This window comes from Nelusetta ayraudi, unplaced genomic scaffold (assembly GCF_046127955.1).
Source record: "Nelusetta ayraudi isolate G7.1 ecotype Tasmania unplaced genomic scaffold, CSIRO-AGI_Nayr_v1 ptg000078l, whole genome shotgun sequence".
Classification (NCBI taxonomy): Eukaryota; Metazoa; Chordata; class Actinopteri; order Tetraodontiformes; family Monacanthidae; genus Nelusetta; species Nelusetta ayraudi.
The window spans coordinates 952499-974313 of NW_027466128.1; the positions used below are offsets into that span (position 1 = coordinate 952499).

General features: G+C 52.0%; 1 protein-coding gene across 6 annotated transcripts in view; it reads left to right on the top strand.

The window, feature by feature from the left end:
- The window catches only part of LOC142899923 (myocyte-specific enhancer factor 2C-like), a 66344-nt gene that overhangs the window by 29822 nt on the left and 14707 nt on the right, over positions 1-21815 (top strand). For all 6 annotated transcript variants that reach the window (XM_076043870.1, XM_076043873.1, XM_076043872.1 and 3 more), the window contains 2 exons: positions 7258-7498; positions 16793-16996. In XM_076043870.1, the coding sequence (XP_075899985.1) occupies positions 7445-7498; positions 16793-16996 (258 nt within the window). In that variant the 5' untranslated portion in view covers positions 7258-7444. The remainder of the gene's footprint in view (positions 1-7257; positions 7499-16792; positions 16997-21815) is intronic.

Sequence of the window (21815 nt, forward strand, 5' to 3'; positions counted from 1 at the left end):
TCCTCGTCTCCCTGCCGTCGAGTCGCTTCCCGTTGCGCCGTCCTCCTCCCTGCTCTGCCGTCGGCCCCGCCGGGCAGCTGGGCCTTTGCGGACGTGTCGTGTCGAGTCATTTCTGTCCTTGGGGGACTGACGGGGGGAGGGGGGGGAGGGAGTCGGCAGCGGGCCCACGGAAAGACGGCTCTCACCTGCCTCTGGACCGATGGGCGGCTGTCTGCGGCGCGGCCCAAGGCCTGCGCGCTGGCGCTGGCGCCGGCGCTGGCACTGAGTGAAATGCGCAGCTGTCCAAACGAAGGCCGCCGCTTGAGCTCGCGCTTCTGCCGACCGCCGCCGCCCCCCCCCCCCCCCCCCGGGTTGCTCCTCAACACGTAACAAAACGCGCACGCGTCGGCCCCCTAAATGTGGGAGGACGGGAACGTGCGACGCGGCCCCGGTTTGACTTTGCGCACGCGGCAGGAAGTGACACGACATTTGCCACTTAAAACAAAAGACGCGCCTGCGTCGAGATCAAACTCTTAGATTTCACCGTCGCGCTCGAGAGCCTTTTCAGCGTCATTGCAGTTGTCATGCAAATGTTCTGCTTCGACGCCAAAAGACATTCAAAAGTTTTTTCGTGATGGCCGTAATGGTCTAAGTATGGAAAAATATATGAAAAAGATTAATAATAACATCATAAATGTCTATAGTAGACATAATCCAGATTCTTTGCAGTTAAGTTTATTCATTTTCTTTTCCTAGTTTTTTACCCACGTGTCTCCATAATGCTCTGAATGGATATGATTTGCATAAATATGTAACTACACACTGACATCAGGCCATGCACAGCGAAGTCAGCGTTTTACGGAACTGAACGTAAAAAAAAATCTGAAGTTTGTTTTGTGAAAGTGTTTTGCTTCTGTTTTTTGCCTTCCAAAATAATGTTGGCAATTGGATTTCAATTCTTCATTTTTTCTCCAGGAACATGAGTAATTTGAGGAAGGAAGCACCTTTAACACCTTTGATTGTGGCTGCCTGCTAATGTCACATCCTTCCGCTGAGCTGTCCGTCTGTCTCGCTCGCGCGTGTTTCCTGTCTCTCTGTCATCCAGGCCCTCGGGCCGGAGCTGTTGGATTGAGGGATAAGAGGGGGAAGCAGCGCTGGCGGAGCCTCATTAGTATGGAAATCAATTAGGTTTAAAGTTGAAGTACAAAAAAAGTTTTTGAGTTGAGGAATGGGTTGAACCGGGGGTTGGCCATAAATTGCGGAGGATATTTTGCGGGGGCCGGTGTCAGGCCTCGCTTCGTGGGTGCCTGACACCGGCGCGTGCGGGGGGGGGGAACTGTGCACACCGCGGACGACGATTGGCTCACTTTCCTCCTTGTCAATAGACAGGTGTCTCGGATCAAAGGCGCGTTGGAGATTGAAAATAGAAGACATGTGAAAACTGCCTCCGTCTCACTAATGATCCGACTAAATCATGAGCTAATGGAGAGAGACAGGTGGAGACATATCCTCCACCACACACACACTCACACACACACACACTCACAGAGAGACACACAGACAGGCTGAAGCCTCTCGAATTCAAGTTTAGCTGGAATACTCTGTGGGATTAAGCGGGGGGGGGGGGGGGGGGGGGGAGGTGAGAGAAAAAGGAATGAACACATTATAAGATGATCCAACGCTATCGCTCTAATCCCCAGATGTACATGTTGCTAATCTCTTTAGCTGCTAACATGTTAAATTAGCCCTAATATCTGCTGAGATTCAGAGCCACAGAGGCCCACCTACGCGTGGGCTACCACCCAGGTTTAGGTCACTCTCCCCCGTCCCCCCGTCTACCCCCTCCACCCCCCCTCCAGCACTTGAAAGGGATGCAGACGTGCGAGCGGCTGGGTGGGGGGTTTGTGGAGGTTGAGGCAAGTCGCAGTGATAGCCATTCGTCACCCTGCCTATCTCCCTCTGACAGATGGGTAGTGCGGCGTGCCACACAGAGGAGTCACTGCCTGTAATGACATTAGAGGCACAATGAGAGCCGATACACGTCTCTCCTCCGCTCGCGTCCTCGCCCGGCCATCCGCTCGCTCGCTCACTCGCTCGCTCCTGCGCCTCTCCTGATCCTTCCTTCCCCTCCTCTCCTTTCGTGCCGCTGCGTCTCCATCCGTCCTGACAGGGAGATGAGGCGCCGCATGCCGCCACTTCCAAGATAAAGCATTAATGTTGGGGGGAGAGAGAGAGAGAGAGAAGAAAAAAAAAAAGAGGCCGAAAAATCCAATTTTAAACCAGCGCACAATGTGAGCAACCACGCAAAAAAAAACATCTCCAGAAACCATGAGGCTGGTTGGATGAAGAAGGGGGGGGGGGGGAAACTTGAATGTTCTTGAGCGCCGACGCTCAGATTGTATTGGGAAAACTATATTAAAGCGCCATTCCCCCACCCCCACCCCCACCCCTCCATCCCCCACCCTGTCCTCCTCTTGAAGGAAATGGGGAGTTTATTTAAAAAGAGCGCGCGTTTATTTAATGTACCGTACACCTCCTAAAAGGTTTACTTACTGCAGTGTAATATGTTATTTCAAATCCTCACAACCACATTTCCTGGGAGGAGAGGGGATACCGGACTTATGCAGCATGTGTGTATTTTTTTTTTTTCAAGGACACATGCTATTACAAAAATGTGTTGCAGATGTAGCGCGAGTCGGTGCCGCGCTGCCTTCGGTGGGGTTTCTTGGAAAAACACCACCGATCCCGTCACCATAAATCACCTTCCCCAATTTGCTATAGGGAGGGAAATTAGTAGGATGGTCGGGGGAGGGTTGTGAGGGGGCGGCGTTCCATTCGCGGACGTGTCCAGTTTCATTCTCTGTCACTGGATTCTGTGAATGCAGAAACAATCTGCGCCGCCTAAAAACTTTTTTTTGTTTTCTCAGAAGCCGGCCGTCCGTAGAAGCCTGCTCGACGTTTTTTTTTTTCGCAGAAACAAATAAGTGTCCCGGCCGCCAGTCGAGCTATAAGTTCCTCTTTTTTTTTTTGCCCCCGGCTCCCTCCACCTCCCTCCCCCTCCCGCCCCCTCCTTCCCCTCCGTGATTCAGGGGAACCGTCCTCGGCGTCTGTCCTCAATAACAGGAGCACGTCGGTGAGCGAGCGGGCGAGCGAGCACCCTGCAGACCCGCCGTTCCAACGCGAAGAAGCGCCGCGCGCTGTATATTAGTTTTTAGTGACTAAACACTTGGGAGGGAGGCGACCTAGAATCGGGCCTCGCGGCGCGCTGAGTGTACGTGTTCCCGTCGTCCTCTCAGCTCCACTTCTGAGGCGCGCTGCTGAGCGAGCGAGCGAGAGGGAGAGAGAGAGAGAGAGAGAGAGAGAGGAAGGCTCATTAGATCTGTGTGCTGAATCTCTGCTCCCTCTCCATCTCTCCCATCCTCCACCAACCTTCGCCCAGCCCTCCCCCCACCCCCTCCCTCCCTCTCCTCCCCCCCTCCCTCTCCGTCCGTCTGCTTAACAGATGGGAGGGTCGCGGATGCAGCGCTTCCCCTCCCCCTGGAGAGGCCTGGTGCCTGTTCAGAAAGATCTCTCTTTATGCCTCACTCCCACTCTCCACCCCCCCCCCCCCGCCCCTCCCCCCTCTCTCTCTCTCCCTTCGCCATTCCTGCGCCTCCTCTCTTTCATGGTCACCTCTCTCCTCTCTCCTCTCACCGTGCGATAAGTTAAGAGCCAGGGTGGTAGGTGGGGTCGGGGGAGGGGCGCCGTCCTTCTGTCCGCCTGGTGCCAACGTGACCCCCTGACCTTTAGCGGCCCAGTGCCGCCACCACCAAGCGCAGGCGTCGCCGTTTGTCAGACCTTTCTCTGCGCTCTTCATTTCACTCCACCACCACCCACCCATCCCCACCACCACCACCACCACCACATTGCCTTATGCCTTACTTTGGGATTAGCAAATTGGCTTAATGCGCACAAGCTCGTTAGATCCTTCTCCCGTCTCGCTGCCCTGCGCCTTCATATTTCCTCTCACCTCGTTTGCCCCCCCGCCTCCCCTCCTGCCCCTCAAGGTCGGGTGTCGGCGAGAGCCTCCCTGTGAATTTTTTTTCTCCGTCCCTCCTGCAGAGGATTAGCAGCCCTGCGCCGCTTGGCCGCGTCTGCTAAGCAGCAACCTGCACCCTACATTCCCCTCCGTTGTTTCTCCGCCCCGGCGTCATGAGGCCAAATTGGATTGAAGCGATTCGCCCGGTAATCTGTTAAGTGAACGCGATGCTCCATCCACCACGAGAGGGAGGGCGGAGTGGGGGAGGTGGGGGGGGTTAGGACGGGGGACATGGAAAGAGAAGGAAGGAGAGGGGAAAGGAGCCCGTTGAGGAGGTGGGTTGCTCTCCGCTCTTAGCCGAGAGACGCTCATGGCACTCATATGGGACGGGGGCGGGTGCGAGGAGAGGTGGGGGGTTGGTGGTGGTTGGAGGGGGGGGGGTCTGTGGTTGGCGGCGATGGAGGGAAGGTAACTCTTGCGCGGCTTGTGTAGGAGGGACGTCGAGGAGGTTAGAAAAAAAAAAGAAGTGAGAATGGATGGGGAAGGGGCGGGCCGAGTGGTGGGGGGGTAGCGGGGTGGTTGGGGGGCGGGGGCGGGGGTGGGGGTTGGCACCGAGGCGGCAGCAGAGCCTCACCTCGGGCGGCGTTGGCTGGCGCTGGGAGCCAAGAGCAGGGATTAAATGTTCAGGACACGGGCTTAGTCTTAGCGTTAGCGTTACGTAAGGCCTAAGGTGTTGCCCCGGCGGTTGTTGACATTGAGAGGCTCCGCTCGGCCCCCGGTAGGCCGTGGGAGGAACGAGGAGGAGGAGGAGGAGGAGGAGGAGGAGGAGGAGGCGGGAGGGGAGTTGGGGGGGGCCAGGAGGCAGCAGGGATCACCGAGGTAACGCCTCCCCGCTTGGAGCGCTGCCTGGGATGGGGTAGCGGCGGCGCTCGGCACAAAAGGCTGGGGAGGGGATGATGCTGTCAGCCTGTGATTGAGGTACGCCGCTTTGATTGATATCCTTGTCTGGCTGTCTTGTGCCAAAGCGCCTCGGTGTTGGCTTGTAATCCCAGTTTGTCTGACAACATCCTCTTTTGTTTTCTACCAGAGGGCAGCTCTTTGTTTCTGCGTCTGTGGAGGGGTGTTGTTTGTGCACAGCAATGCTAAAGTGTTTTGGGTAGCCTCCTCAGAGCTGCCACTGAGTTATTTTAGATCTCGTTCTCATTATGATGGCGCAGTCCGGCTGTTGTCCTAACTGCCAAATGATGCATCCATGTTTGTATTTCAATTCTTCCATAAGTGGGCGTATTCCGAACCATCAACTCAGAGGGTTCTTTTTTTGTTTTTTGTTTTTTTTTAGTGTTTTTGTCATGAATTTCATCATTGTTCATCTTGTGTGTCACTTTTTTTTTCTATTTTTTTGTGTGTGATGGAAGTTTAGTCAAGCAGTTATACACTCATGAATCATTGCGATGTCCTAAAATACTGCAAAAAAAAAAAAAGCCCCCTGATCGTCGCGTCAGACCTAAAACTAATGTCTTCTTCATTCCAAATCAGCAGATCTTCATTGTAGAAGCGGCACCGCAGTCCCTCAGCCTGTCACTGGGAGCTACACAATCCTTGGATGTTCCTATTACACCCTTTCATTATCAACGTCCTACTCTCTCCAACAAAGAGGTCAAGTGCATAGCAGTGTGCTGCGCTCACCTCAGGGATGGGGATGGGGAGGGGGGGGGGGGGTTGAGAGCTTTCTTGTGCTGTCTCATGCATGTTACTCAATAAATACATGGATTCAGGTTAGGGTTAGATTTAAAAAAAAAAAAAAAGAAAAGAAAAGGCGGGCAGGGAGGTGGAGAGAAAAAAAAACAAAACAGGGAAACAAGACAAGGAGATGCGCGTGCGTGTGCGAGGAGAAGAGAAAAACGAGCGCGGAAGGCAGAGAGCAAGGGTGCACGAGAGAAAAGGAGGAGAGAGAGTGATAGAGAGACTGAGAGTGACACGTCTTTTGGTGAAGCGGTGTCGTCTTCCACATCAATGTCTGATGCCTGTGCTGCCAGGTGCCGGAAATCTGGTTCAGAAAGGAGAGAAGAGAGAAGAAGGGGAAAGTCGAGAAAAAAAAAAAAAAAGGCAGGCAGGGTAGATGGAGGTTTTTTTCTCTCTCTCTCTCTCTATGTGACGGCGCTGACAGCTCCCCCTGCATTGCACTGAGCTTAAATAATGGGATGCTCATTTGCATAACGAGGGACGTTATCACCTCTACTGTCAAAAGAAAACACAACAACAGTTCTTCTGCTCCTTCCCTGAGATAGATTGGGTTGGCCTACTTTAGCACTCTGGAGAGATGCACTGGAGCTCGGGCTCAGCCAAAGTCTCGCAAGAACGCACGTGCTCGCGGTCGCGGCGACGCTCGCGGTAAACTTTTTTTTTTTGGGGGGGGGGGGGGTGTGGGGGACGGGACGGGACGCGAGCGCCCGCTTTCATCTTCTTCTTTTTTTCTACGTGGGGGTCCAGCTCATCAGCTGCCGGCCGGCACCCACTGATACACTGATGCAGCCGAGTGAAGCTTCAGATAGGACTTCTGTCCCGAAGAAATGACGAAAATCACACACTCTTCGTGAACGTATATAGATATGAATATAGATATAAATGTGTATTCCTTTGTGTGTGTGTGTTTTTTTTGTTTTTTTTTGTTTTTTTTTTACAAGACACATGATGCGCACAGACGCACATCTGTATTTTACCCTGCGAACGCACATCTGCCATTTTCGCCGCTGGAGGAGGAAAAGGAGCCGGCGCGCCTGGCTGGCAGCTCCCACTGTCAATACGCTGCATTTTCGTGGGAAGAAACAAAATGTATTTCTCAGTCTGGGAGGTAATGTTACAGTGTTGGTGATTAGAGCGTTTAAGTTAGCGGCGCTTCCAAAACACTGTCAAACTCTCTGTGAACGAAGCGAGATCCTGACAGCGCTGTCTCCTCTCATAGTTGCTGCCTGGGAGGGAGAAGGGAAAAAAAAAAAAGGAAAAATGCAAAAGCTGATTTGCATGATATCGACAGTGAAAAACACAGCGGTTCTCACAACATTGTTGACAGATTCTTTGTCTTTCTTCACCCTCCCCTGTGGCTGCCATGATGCCACTTTTATTATTTTTTTCTCCCCCCCCTCAGTATTTTGCCATATTTCATTTCATTTAATGCTCAACCTTCTCCCCCCCCACCCCACCCCTCCCTGCCTTTTCTCTCTCTCTCTCTCTCTCTCTCTCTCTCTTTCTGTCTCTCGCAGGTACGGATGCTGGGATCTTTGAGTTGATTGGAACAAATAGAAGGCGGAAAACAAAGGCCGATAAAGGGAGAGCAGAGGAGCGAAGTGAAAGAAGACGACGAAGGAGAAGAACAAGACGAGGAAGAGAGGAGAGCGAAGAAAGCGCAAAGTTCTTTAGGCAGAGGAGAGAAAGAAAGCGACGGGGACGATGGGGAGGAAAAAGATTCAGATCACGCGGATTATGGATGAACGCAACAGACAGGTGAGTCCCCCGGGGGGAGGGGAGGATGGATGAGTGTAAGGGTGGGGGGGGGGAGGGGCGGGGGAGGGGCACGGGGGAGGAAGAAGAAACAGCCTGCACCCCCGCAGCCACGGCCCTCAACAATGAAGGCCTTCTGGGAGTCTGGGCAGCATGTGGACCGGGCCGGGACGCCGGAGGAGGCGTGCAGGCAGGGGAAACTGCTTCGCTTGCAAGAGCTGCACTGACTTACTGCGGCCCGGCGTTGGAGGTGCTTCGCATGCACGCCGGCATGAAAAAAGATTTGACCAATCAGGCTGCGGGGCCGCCGGCGGTGGAAAATTACTGGGCCAGAGTGCGGCGCGTTCGGGATGAAATAAACCACAAAAAAAATTGCCAACGCTCAATTAGACAATTAGCGTCCTCAAGTGGCGCGTTTGATCAGGTCCGGAAGCGATGACTGGCGGTTCTGTTGAGCTTGGTCTGCGATGGGATTGGCTGTGGACGCTCGAGCAAGGCTCGTCCCCGCCAACAGCTGGCACTACTTGATCCAGCCGCGGTGAGATAGCAGTCGTCACGGCGCCGCTCAGGGCAGGAAGTGGATGGAGACAGGGCCCCCCCCCCCCGTCCACCTCTCCCCCCTTACCCCACAATCCCCCCCAACTCCCCCGCCGCCCCCCGAGGCTGACAAGTGATCACTTCCTGTGGCACGGCTGACCACTGGCCACTCTGTCAGCCTCCTGGCAGGCCCAATTGGATCCATACGCTGCTAGCGCTGCCCCCTGGACCACAGGTCAAACGACCCCCCCCCCTGCACCCACCCACCACCACCACCTTGCCTGAGCACAGAGCAGCTCCATCCTTTAGCCCGTGGCTGTTTCTCGCAGCGCTCTCATTAGCACCTGAGGAGGGGCCGACACAAAGAGACCCGAGGAATCGATTCTCCGCCCCCGCTGGGAGGAGTCCGACCCAATCGGTTCGTGACCCCCGTCGTGATTCGTCCAATCTGAGGACGGTAGCGAGCGGGCGGGCGAGTGAGACGGAGGAGAAACCTTGTGATTTATTTTTTTCCCCTGCTATAGCGGTGGGAGCAATGTGTGACGGCGTGCGTGCGCTCCGTGCGCTCCGTTTATTTGTGTCGCCGCTGATGTCGTCGGTTGTCGCGGTGACGTGACGCACCAGAGACACACAGAGGAGGAGAAGCGCGGAGCGGAGGTCACAGAGTTTTCACAAGAAGACTGAAACTATCGTGTTGCAGCGGCACCCACACTTCCTCCTCCTCCTCCTCCGCCTCCTCCTCCTCCTCGCTGTTATCTCAGCCCTCCTCGCTCTCGCTCTCCTCCTCAGCCCAGACCCGGGCCCGCCGGTTGCACCAGGCACTCCGGCTCCTGCGGATAAGGAGGGAAGGAGGGAGACAGGAAGGACACCTGAGGGGAATCGATGCCTGAGATATCCGGGCTTTACTTACAGAGGGCGGGAGGCGGCGGCGGAGGGGGGAGGGTTAGACAGAGAGGGTTCAGGGAAAGGAAAATCAATACATCACCGGATTTTTTCTTATTGTTTTGATCTCCGAAACGAGAGACTACTCGCGCCGCTGTTTGTTTAAGTGGCCGATCCTGACCGACGTGATGTCACCGGGTTACGTAGGGGGGGACAAAGAAGGCAAAAAAAAAACCCAACAAAAACACCTCGTGCAAAGCGGCAACATGACATTAGTGTCATTTAGTAGCCTTTGGATGCATTACATCACCGCCGTTGGGTGGAAAGGGGACATCACATGACTGAGACAGACACCGAAAGTGCACACACACACACACACACACACACACACACACACATACATGCAGGCGCTCCCAAAAAAATGAGAGAAAGACAGAAGCATTGATTCAAATATTTTCACTTCCTTTTTGGGAAATGTCCCACAGCCCACACCAAATAAACATCAGAGGAATCTGAAGAGGGTTGCTCTCAGCTGCCCGTTCTTCACATATCTGCACAGTTGTTGAAGCAGGTACCCCCCCCAACACACACACACACACACAAACACAAAGTTCATCTATAATAAACGCCACGTTGATTTACGATTCAATTTCCACACGCAAACAAACGAACACACAAACTCAAATTCAAACTTTCTTTCTTTCCCTTTTTCAATCAGAATCGCAAAATAACCGAGTTCCTTCGTTCCGGGAACAACGTCACTGCAGCATTGTATCGGTACGGAATCCACGCGTTAGCGTGCGGACGAGACAGTGCGCGCCCTCTTTGCAAGCGGCACCACTCGGCGCGGCTGTCAACGCAGCCTTCGCCCACCTACGGAGCCTCGTCGCGGGCAACTGGGGGGAACTGGCTCTCTCTGGGCGGCCACTTCCAGCTGCCACCCCCAAGGCCCTAAAAACATATCCCCAGAGCGGGGGCCGAGCGGCCAGCCCCCCCCACCCTGGCGTTGACTGGCTGCCCGGAGCCCTGGACAGTGGGCGGCGGTGTGCGATCCCTGGCTCCGAGCCCCCTGACCACTCACAGCCTCTCCTGGTCCGGGGGGCACATGAAAGAGCCTCCTGTGCCATAAAGTCACAGACTGCACACTGAGAGCGGCGGCTCTCCCGGCCCTGCCACACACACACAGACACGTGCGGATTGGCACACACACGCACCTTCTGCACAAGATGAAGTATGCGGCCGTAAACACCAGTTTAGATCTGAGACACAGCAGATTACACACTCAGACGCACACTTAGATTTGTGCGGCCGAGACAAACGCGCGCTTGTAGAGAAACGCACGTGTCCCTCCGGAGTCGGACTCGGGCAACGCACTCATTTGCCGCAATTGGCGCTAATTAGCGTTAGCTCTGCGGCCACTGCGCTCGCTCAACTGGGCTTTGTTGAGGGGGACCTGTTTTTCTTTGCAAATCTCCCTCATTTGTTTTATTTTCCTTTCTTTCTTCCTTTTGTGCGTGCGGCTGCGTGGGTGTGAGACATATGGCTACCGCAGGAAGGGGAAGGGGCGACCCCGGCCGCCAAAGGTTAAACGCAGCAGGAAGTAAAACAACGCGATCGCTCTCACAAACTACTCGCTCAGTAGCGCGCCGGACCGCCAGAGAAGAAGAAAGTCCACTCGTGTCTTCCCCGCCTCTTCTTCCTCATTCCCTGGCTGTGTCTGAACCGCTACGCTGTTGAAATAAGGAGGACCCACCCCCACCCGCCACCCCTCAATCCTCTTCACCACCCCCCACTTTTTTTCTTTTTTTTTTGTTTCAACGACAAAGCATTCCTCCCTCCAATCAACAGCACAGGGGTGAGAAAATGTGCGAGCGAAATTAACAGCAGGAAAATAATGAGGCCCACAGGGAAGCTGCTCACCTCTGCACCCCTCCTCTAATTCCCTGCTTCCCACCTCCACGCCACCTCCCTCTAATGTCTCCGTGAGTGGCACTCCCCTCCACCGCCGCGCTCGGCGCCGGCGAGACCTCACCTGTGACAGGGCCTCGCTAAGCTCTCACCTCGGCGCCGCCTTGTTTTTTACTCCAGCGGCGGCGCCTTCGCGACTTATCCCCTTGTTCGCTCTCTCAATTCACATGTGCGTTGGTGCTCTCACCTCGCCTTCTAATTTTCACTCACCGGAAACCGAGACTCAACTTTGTTTCCTCTGTTAGCTCGGCTCGGCTCGGCACGGCTCGTCTCGTCTGCAAATTAATCAAATTGTCGGAAAAATGTCTGATTGGAAATCAAATTGTAAAAGGCATGACTGGCGACCGCCGAAAAACAATTTTTTTGTTTGTTTTTTTTCTGTTATTTCAAATTCTTTTGAGGATATGAATCAGACTCGCCTTCAACCGACTTTCTCTTGTTTTTCTGAAATTTTGTCGTTTGTTGTTTTGTTTCTTAACTTCTCGAGGCAAATTCCAAACCGGATGTTTTCGCAGCATCTGATCAGGAAAAAACAAAAACCCAAGAACAATTGGACACTTATGAAGCTAAATATCCATGTCAGTGTCTTCATGTAAAAAAAAAACCATTAGAGTTTTTTTCCCCCTCCCTCTGCACACCCCCATGTCTGCTCCAGGGCCTTGGCTAAAGTTTATCCCCCTCGAACCATTGACAACAAAGTTATTTTTGTCGATCCGGCCTCTAAATTAGGGTGCGCTAATGTGACATCCTCTTTTTTTTTTTTTTTCCTCTTGAAGTCTGCAAGTCCGTCCTCCCTGCGTAAGCAGTAGCGCGCGGCGCAGGAACACAGCCGCTGTCCTTCAGTGTAATTACAAGCTTCGGCAAAGGAGAACAATCTGATCCGAACAGTCTGAACAGCCGTGTTTGTTTTGCTTTTTTCCCCCCCCACACCTCCGACTGAAATTGTGGGGTGATTAAGACGCCGCTCAATCGGTTCCGCAGGTCGGCCTTTAACTACCCGGCGGAGGAACGACAGACTGAACACACGCTTGGAGGCGGCCGCCGCACTGAATCATGTGAGAGGAGAAAAAAAGACGATAAGTGAGGTTCCGAGAGAAGTGGAGAAGAGAAGAGTGTAGCATATATTAGAGGTGGGACAAAGCCTCTTTTGTGGTAATGCCCCTCTTAACAGCTTCTCTGGCTGAGAGGCAGAGTTCAGGCCCAGGTCTCGGCTCCTCTTATTCCTTTTGCGTAAGCGCGCGTCTTCCTGCTCGGGCCGCTGACAATGGGACGAGTGTTTGTCTCGAGACCAGCGGTGCCGCTCCATAGCTCAATGACATGTGTGCGTGCGCACACACGCGCACGGCCAACTTTGGTTTGCTAACCAGCAGTTTTTCGCTTGCCTGTCCCTCCACTCCTCCTCTTCCTCCGCCCTCCTCCTCCTCCTCCTCCTCCTCCTCCTCCCCCAGGGAAGCAGGCAGGAGGTGGGAAGCAGAAGCGAAGCCATTGTGAAGGGGAAGCCACTGGCCTCTTCCTGTTATGAGAGGAAATGCATACAAATGTGCTTCCTGTGCATCCACCCCCTCTCTCCTCTCCCTCCCTCCCTCCTCCTCCCTCCCTCTTGTCTTTTCTCTCTGCCTCGCACCCGTGCGGCAAAGAATCAACCATTATGCCCACTTCATTTTTGCCTGTTTTTTTCCCTCCGTTTTCTTTTTCTTTTTTTTTTTTTTGTCTTTTTAAAACTTATTTAACAAAAAAGATTTTTTTTGCGAAAAAAAAAAATAAAAGTGATAGGAATATATGAATGTATACGCAGGTGCAAACAAAAGCTAACTGACATCAAGGAGGGCAAAAAAGTAGATTTCCAAGAAGAGGAAAATGCTCCGAAAAATTTTAAAAGTCACGTTTAGCCAATTTTTAAATATGGCGGGGAGTCGTAACGCTTGTTTTGTGTGTGTGTGTGTGTGTGTGTGTGTGTGTGTGTGTGTGTGTTTCTGTGTGTACCCGCACGTGTGTTTGTCCCTCGGGATGGAGTTGTGGAGGAGGATAGGGGTGAATGAATAATTTTGGTATGTCGCTCTGTGTCGACAGTGCATGCTCATTGAGACAACAGCGTGTGCATGAAGAGACTCGGCAGCAGTGTGTAGCAGAGGTAGACATCCGATGGCAGGAGAGTGGGTGTGAAATAAAAACACTCTTTAAAAGCAGATCTGGGCTATATTTATACTCGGCCTGTTTAGTTTTTTTGTTTGTTTTTTTTTTTTTTGTAGATGTCGTCGATGGGTTTATTTTTGGACTGTTTGGAAAAATGTAGGATTTGGGGGTCGATTACAATTTCACATTGCTAAAAATCCCAAATTCACCTCCGTGGAGTTTGAACTCTGGTGGTGTCGAGTGTCTCAGCAGCTCCTCGGGGAAAAACTCTTTGCGTGCGCGTTGTGTTTGTGCGTGCGTTGGTTTCACACCTTGTAGTTACCATTTATCTGTGAAAAGACACAGTTTGGTTCACACTCACACACACACACACACACACACAGTGGTCCCCTTCAACAGGTACCCACAGATGCGTATGTGCTGCACCATGGAGCTGTCTGCTCTCAACATATTGGCGCCTCTACCAGCACCTACTGAACCAAGACACACAAACCTCAACCACAAACCGTTCCTTTATATATTATTAACTTCAACTTATTTCACGATTACTTTAATTATTACTTTACAATTTCCAATTTAGTTTTTTTTTTTTTTTTTTTACGAAAGTGAATGATGATTGGAAATATAATAAAATAATACGTATAATAAAGTACAATAATGTCAAACTTTTTACATCCCTTCTCTCACCACGCTGACACGAACCGTCTGGCTGATTATGTTTGTGTCCGAGCGGATCCATTCTGAGCGCCCGGCTGTTAGCAGAGTGCACAGCGTTCAGCCTTTTAAGCACAGGCAGGTCCAGCTCGCTCGCTGGCTCACAGCCGCTGTGTGGGCCGAGAGAGTGGCCGCATCAGCCACTCCGCTGTTTACGGGCTAAAAGGGTCACACGGCGTCTCGGCGCCCAGGCCGCAAAGTCCAACGCCGTTTCACCTCCGGCTCCGAAAGCTCGAAAAAAAATTAAATAAATAATGATAATGAAAAATTGAGCTTAAAAGTTACGGCATGGACGCTCCTGCCGTGACGCGCGTGGCAGAGGGTTAGCGTTAGCGACGTAGCTAGCGCTTCGGTGCGCGCGGCGGGGCGTTCATGGGTCTGCTTGCGTGCGGCACTAGCAGGATATGTGATTTGGAGGCAGCAGGCTGTACGTGTCAGATTGAGATGTGGGGGCGCGGTGTGATATTTAAGTAGGTGTTATTGTTTGGTCAGTTTAAGGCTTTTCGCGTTCACACTCGTTCTCCTCCCGCGGTGTTGCTGAAGTCGGTCTACGTGTGATTTTTCAATAAGTGGGAAACGCACGGCCCCGCTTCCTCATTTTAAGTGTGAGGCTCAAGACGACTTTGATTGGGTGTTCGGGGGCCTTTTTTTTTTTTTTTTTCTTGTTATGATTTTTTTTTTACGTGAAAATGAAATGAAGAAAATTTCATTCCTCTCGAGTCGCGTCCGCTCTGCCCATCCGGTGGTTTTCAAGCTCGCCGTGCCGCCGCCAGAGACCTCGGCCCGGCACGTCTGCATTCTGCCCACCTTTCCAAACGCCAGCGACCCCGGCAGAGTGCGTCTCTGAGCGAGTGGGTGATAGCGGAGCCGGGGCTGCGCTTGCACCCTGGTGCCCCTTGCATCCAAACACCCGGGCGAGGACGACACTCCTGAATAGTCTGCTTCAACCTTAAGTTCCCGCCAATCCTTTTTTTTTTTCTTCCCCCTCCCTCATGTAGGATTTGCTCGGTGTTCAAGGCTGCAATGTGCCTTTTAGTTTATTTATTTTTGCGGTAAAGCTCCCAGGCAGGTTTGGATGCGACAATTAATCTTTTTGTCACACGATACCTTTTGATCTCACGCCGCGAAGAATGAGGCTTTTTTTTTTTTTTTTTTTTTTTGGCCTACATTTAGGTTTGGCTGCGTAAATGTCAGCATGGTATTTAGAGCCCCGGGGGAGCTCGTTCGCCTCGTGCCATCACTGAATCAGACGTGTGCGCGCGGGTGTGTGTGTGAGAGAGAGAGAGAGAGTTTGGTGCTGTACGTACAGCATCTGAATGCTACGTCTCTAGTTTCAGCCTCTGGTGTCTGACACATGGCGATGACATCACTGGAAAACTTTAGGTGGGGGTGGAAGCTGGACCAGGATGTGACGGTTCACGCGAGGTCTCGGCCAGTGGCGGCAGGGCTGCAGACGGGGGAGGGAGGCCGGTCGGGTTGGAAGGTGAAGGATAGTTTCATATTCAGTTTCCCCGCTGCGTCCGTCCCTGGGAGATGCGATTTCAAGAAATCCTAAACTATCTATCAATACCCCATCGAACTCGCTCTCCTCTTTCAGAGAAGAAAATGAGAGATCTGTTCGCGCCACACACGCGGACGTCTCCTCTTCTAGCGGCTTCCTTTTTTTTCTCTGCAAACGCCGCGCACGTTCGGCGGCGGCGTGCGCGCGCGGGTGGAATTTTTTCAGTCTGTCTTTTTTGGCCCGCTCAAGTGTCAGAAGAGAATAGACAAACACGCAGTTAATCAACAAAACCGAGATCATTAACTACCAGCTGGGCGCAGTACTGGCAGTACTTCCTGCCTGTGAAAAGCAGGGTTTTTTTTGTTTTTTTTCATCCAACGCCGATTTCCAATGTAAACAGTTCGCCCAGCCGCCGAAGAAAATTAAAGAATGTTCGGCGCAGACAAAGGCGGCGCGGCTCGCAGAAGGAAGCTGGCAGCGGTGTTTCTCTCTTTCCCTCTTTCTTTCTTTCTCTCTCTCTTTCTTTCTTTCTGTCTTTATTTATTTATATTTCCGTGCCCAGCCAGAGATCTCGCACTCACACGTGGCTTCTGAAGAGAAACCAGGTGCAACTCGCTGGAATTGACTCACTTTCGCTGCTCTAGTTTGGGTCCAAACAATAGAGGAGCGGAGGCCGCTTTGCTTTTTGACAACGCCGGCTCTTGTGGCGTTGCGATTTATTAAAGGTACGAGTCTCGGGGCCTCGACACACACACACGCACACAAACGCTCGATCACACACGCACACCCACAAACAAAGAGAGCGGCTGAGAGAGAGAAAAAAGGGCCCCATTAGAGAAGGCATTTTTGTGGTTAAAGTCAAGTGCATTGTCACTGTTTTGCACACACGCGCGCACGCAAACAGCTTCCAGCGCAGGCAGGCAGGCAGGCAGGCAGGGAAGCCGTGTGTTATTTATACGAATGGCCTGCTATTCGCCGAGAGGCGGGTAATTGGGCAACGGAACAGCGTGCGTTGATGCCACTCTGTGAAAGTAGCGCACCTCAGCTCTTTTCTCAGCTGAAGTCTCTTTTGTTTCCACGTGGAGCGGCCGAAGCGTGAAGGCAGGCGAGCCGAGGTGACTCGAAAGCTCGGCGACGAGCCCGCACCGGCTTTGATGTGCGAGCAGTAACTGATGGTCTTTACCGTTATCTGGCCGAGACAGAGCGTTTTCAGTTCCTTAAACGCGAGCTTCTTTTTTTTTTTTTTTTTTTTTTTTTTTCTCTCCTCTCCTTCTCTCTTTTTCCTAGTAGGGCGGGTGGGGGCTGTTGCAGTCAGGTGGCGTCTGACTTAAACCTCCACTCAGAGCGGCTCGGCTTCAAGAGTCGCCGGCAGGTTGCCGCTCGTTCCCTAATTAGGGAGCGAAGGAGCGAATCGCGTGGGGCTCTCCGGCGTTAATTCAGCCGTTATTGCTAATCAAACTGGTTGAGTCGATCACGCCGGGTGTTTCGCTTTGGCGGCCGCGACGAGAGAATCGTTCACCTGCTCGTCGGGCCAAATCTAATTCCTTTGTCTCCGTCCTCAGGTGACGTTCACAAAGCGGAAGTTCGGCCTGATGAAGAAGGCCTACGAGCTGAGCGTGCTGTGCGACTGCGAGATCGCCCTCATCATCTTCAACAGCACCAACAAGCTGTTCCAGTACGCCAGCACAGACATGGACAAGGTCCTGCTCAAGTACACCGAGTACAACGAGCCCCACGAGAGCAGGACCAACTCCGACATCGTGGAGGTAAGCGGCGAGGAAACACGGTCGCCGGGGCACACACGCACACACGCACACACGCACACACGCACACGCGCACACGCGCACACACGCACACACGCACACACTCATGCAAATAACCCAAAAAGGCTCTGGCAGACAGATGGCTGCAGCATTTGTGACTCATTCAGTAACCCTTACTTCTCTCTTTTTGTTGACACGTTGTACCTGCACAGTCAATCCCTCAAAACCTCAACCAGTTCAAGTGATTTATTTTATTTTAAGTTAGGATAAATCTACCCCACACACACACACACACATACACAGACACAGTCCCCCCCCCTTTTTTTCCCCCCTTTGTACCCAGTTAGATAAAAGCGGTCTCTATCATCGATCTGGACCTTTTCAGACGGTCCCCTGTGTAATCATCAGCCTCGGCCCCTCCCCCCTCCCCCACCGCAGGGGGTTTTTGTCACCATTGATGTTCCCTCTCAGCAGAGGACGTTGATGTGACTCCGTGCGGACGCGGCGGCCGGTGCGGATCAAGGCGATGTTAAGCAGCGCTGTCAGGCCGGGCCGTGAGGCAGGTAGATAAAGCAGGAAATGACGCCGGAGCCCTCCGGGATCCTTAAGCTCTGGACGTGAAGCCGTTACGCAACAACTCCACTCTGACTCTGGCGAACCTGGTGGGCCAGGAAGGCGGTCGCGCGCTTCCTCCCCCCTGCTCATGCTCGCGCACACTCACAGCAACAACAACAGAAAAAAAACAAAGCAAAACACCAGGTGCATTAGAGTGATCGCCGGCGGCCGGAGATGAAATTCAACTTTTTTTTTTTTTTGCTCATCAATGCAATGAATTTGTTTCAAGGGCCCTCAGACAGAATAATGTTTAGCAGCATATGGCTAACATTGTTAGCCCCCCCTCTCTCTGTCATGTTTCTCATTAGAGCTGTGATGTCAGTGTAAAATGCATGAAAACCTCCAACAAAGCCACATCCTGGTTAACTCTAGATAGTGAACTGTAGACGTCTTCCTCACAAGTTGACCCACTACGTCTCCAGGTAAAAAAAAAAAAAAAATATATATATATATATATATATATATATGTATATATATATATACATATATATATATATATATATGTATATATATATATATATATATATTTAATTTTTTTTTGTCTTTATCAAATGAAAGTAGTGACATAGGCCTAAAAAGTGTGTTGTGTTTTTTTTGTTTTTTTATTTCATGGTAATGAATCCTTTTGACATCATTGCCTGTGAACTGGGCATGTGCCACCTGCCACCTTAGTTTCTTCAACAGTCAACAGGCACCCAAAGAAATCGTGACGCCGGTGTTTAAGGTCCATTCGGTCGCAGTCTCTCGACAGCGTCAACTCTGAGTCTGTAGTCGGCTCAGGGTTCAATCAGACATAAAGGAAATGCGAGGAGCAGAGGGACTTGGTGGATACGCACACGCGTGCACACACGCGCACGCACGCACGGCCATAGAAGTGGCTGGCCAGTCTGACAATCAAACAGCATGGGGCTTGTTTTTATCTCTTCGCAGGGGTGTTTCTGGGCTTGTTGCCCACCCATGGGTGGCCAGGCCCCACCGGGAACACGCCTGCTATTCCAGATGGCAATTTGCAACTGACGACAAACCTTTTGAATTTACACATTTGTGTCAATTAGTTCTTGCTTTGGAAGACTGCGACCCCCACCGTCTCCTCCCAGAAAAAAATTAAATAAATAAAACACACACACACACACACACACATTAGTTTTCCTATCTTTAGTGTAACGACTTCTTTCTCTATTTCGTGTGCCAATGTTAGAGGGCAAAAAAAATAGAAAGTAGAGAACAAACCTATTGCAGACTTAATGCTGTTATTGTGGTTGAGTCCAGTCTGCCCTGTCAAATATATGGTCTGTTAATGCAGCTGATACATCAGGAGGTAGAGCACTTGACATACGGCGAACCTTAATGACGGATGCAAAGAGAGAGAATGGGCTGAGTGCACAATAAATCCCTCAGACACAGAATAGCAGCCAATTGAAGAGGGCAGCACTCTGCCCATGTTTAACTTTATTGAGACTCCTTTTACTTTTTGACAAAAGGAACTGAGATTCTGTATTCGAATTTCCCCCAAGAACACTGGGTTTATATGTAATATTTTTTTTTAAGTTGCTTCTTTTTTTGTTGTTTTTCTAGTGCAAGTACATCCTTGCTGATGCTTTTAATATTTTCTTTCCCCATATCTCTACCTTTTTCAATCTGAAGCCCATTAGCCAGCTCACACTCTGTACTTTTCACAGTGTGTCTCACTGCTCTGGGTTCACCTCAGTGAGAGAGAGAGAGAGAGAGAGTTAGAGAGAGAGAGAGAGTGCTATCACATGTTTCAGTGAGCGCCCTGTTTTGAAGTCCTCTTTAAACTGTACGTCCATTAGGGAGCAGAGGATGGCCAACGTGTAAACAGGCGCGTCGGGAGAAGTCGCTCAAGAAGCTGGCGGGGGAGAGTGCTACACTGAGACTGAGCACTGCCCACATGCACTGCCATCCCTGGAGGACCCTGAGCGACGCTCAGCGGGGGGAAATCGATCTGAAGAGGCCTTCAGCCTGAGCCAGGCTGCGCTAACAGGATTGGCCACAGGGCTCAGACCAGCACGTTTAGCGTTGCTGTGGAGGGGGGTGTATAGAGTGGTGGTGTGTGTGGGGGGGGGGGGGCTCTATCGCTCCCTGCCGAGCCTTGTTTTGCCGCTGCTAGGCTAACGTCACAGGTGCAGGGAGTCGGGGGAGGGGCGACGAAGCCGAATTTCAGACGGCTTTTGTTTCGCGCGCAGGGACGGTGGCATGCAACGTCTCACGCCCGCCGTGCACGATTTCAACATTTGTTCGAAAGCATTTTTTTTTTTTTTTCTGCGGAAATCTACAGAATCCATGCAGCCTCTCTCTCTCTCTCTCTCTCCCTCCCTCCATCCCTCCCTCCATCCCTCTGTTGTTGCCTCGCCTGAAGGTGTAGTGGGAGGAGAGACCGAGGTAGGGGAGCGGAGCGTCGAGTGTGGGCGGCTGGCATAGAGGCCTACTGCATTAGCAATAAAGCTCTATGTAATTAGCATGTCTTTGGTTGATAATTAGCGTTGTTGAGAGAGTGGCACTGAGAGTGTTGCACAGCCTCTCCAGATACAGCGTGTTTACGAGAGCCTGGAGGGCTTTTTTTTCTTCTTCTTCTTCTTCTTTCCCTCCTTTCTCTTTTTCTTCATTTTTTTTTCTTAGTTTCTCACTGAACATTCCTTGTTTTTTCTCTTACTTTCCCGCTATGTTGAATCTATGTATGGGTCAATGGGTGTACGTTTGGTTTGCGAGATACAGGAATAGGGAGAGAGAGAGAGAGGGAGGGAGGGAGGGAGGAGTGGTAAAGAAGGTCCCGATGACTCACTTGAAAACAGTCTCAGCTGGGAACGACACTTCCACAAATATCCGCGAAAGCAAAAGACCAGGGAAGCGGAGCGGGCGGCTCGCGGTGCGGCCAAACAAAAGAAGTATTGCTAATAATCAAAATGGCTACGAGCCGCTGCTGTCGCATTCAAAAAACCCGACATCGCGGACAACCCATGATAATCACATGAATGCCGTGGCGGCGTGGCACAAGCTGAGGACCATATTGTGATGAATGCCTCCATTTCATCGCAAAAACCGCCACGGCAGTTGACGCGCAGGGCCCGGTGTCATCTGCAATTATAAAGAAAAAAAAAAAAAAATGCTGTGATTAGCCTGCTGCTAAACAAGCGGGACGCCCCACTTAATGAATACTTAAGTGTTCAAACAGACATCTAAGCTCACCTTGGCCCTCGACGGAGGGCTCGACGGAAGAAGACAAAAGGCAGAGATCCCGCATCTACTTCCAAGTGTGTCGTGCTGGCAGGCAGGCCCTGCAGTACACTGTGTGTCTGGCTCCAGATAAAACAGTCAAACACAGAGACAGATTTCCTATACTTGCCGTCTGCCAGGCCGGTTTCCTGGACATGTGAATGGCATTAGAGGAGAAGCGGAGAGCCGTGAATAGATCCATCTCTCCTTCTCCCCCCCCCCAACCCTTTTTTCAGGCTCCCTTTGAGCTCTTATTGGCAATTTATTATGCAAGTATAGGGTGGTGGGGGGGGGTTGTTAATTGCAGGGGGACATGAAAGAGTTCTTACCCCCCCCCCAGCCCCCCGCGGTGATTGCAGATCACGGCTAAACCTCTATAAGCAGCGCTGGCTCCTTCTTGCCGAGATTGAACGAACTCAAATCCAACGGCGCTCTCGGGGCCGGCGCCAAGTCCGTGTTCCGCAATGTGTTTGCCCCCCCACCACCACCACCGCCTCACTCCCCCACCTTTAAAAGGGAAGGGGGGCAGGTTGTGTAAACCCACTAATGTGTGTGTGTGTGTGTGTGGGGGTGTGTGTGTGTGTGTGTGTGTGTGTGTGTTTGGGGCGAAGTGGGGGGTGATGCTGCGAATTTGCGTGTGCAAAGCCTCCGGGATTTTTTTTTTTTTTTTTCGCTCGTGTGCCTGCGCGCACAAATGTGTGTTTGGCTTATGCAAATGCGCGCCTGTGTGTGTGAGTGTGTGTGTGTGTGTGTGTGTGTGTGTGTGTGTGTGTGTGTGTGTACGTACACGGTGAACAGTTGGCCCGCGCCCCGCAGAGCCGACGCCATTGCGGTGACCTCAGCCGGCGGAGCGCAGCCCCGACGCCATTGGTCGGCGAGTCACATGGAGCGGCACATGGCTCCTGAGCTGACACGCCCTCCAGCCCTGCCGCCTGCCTGCCGCCTGCCCGCCTGCCCGCCTGCCTACCTGCCCCGT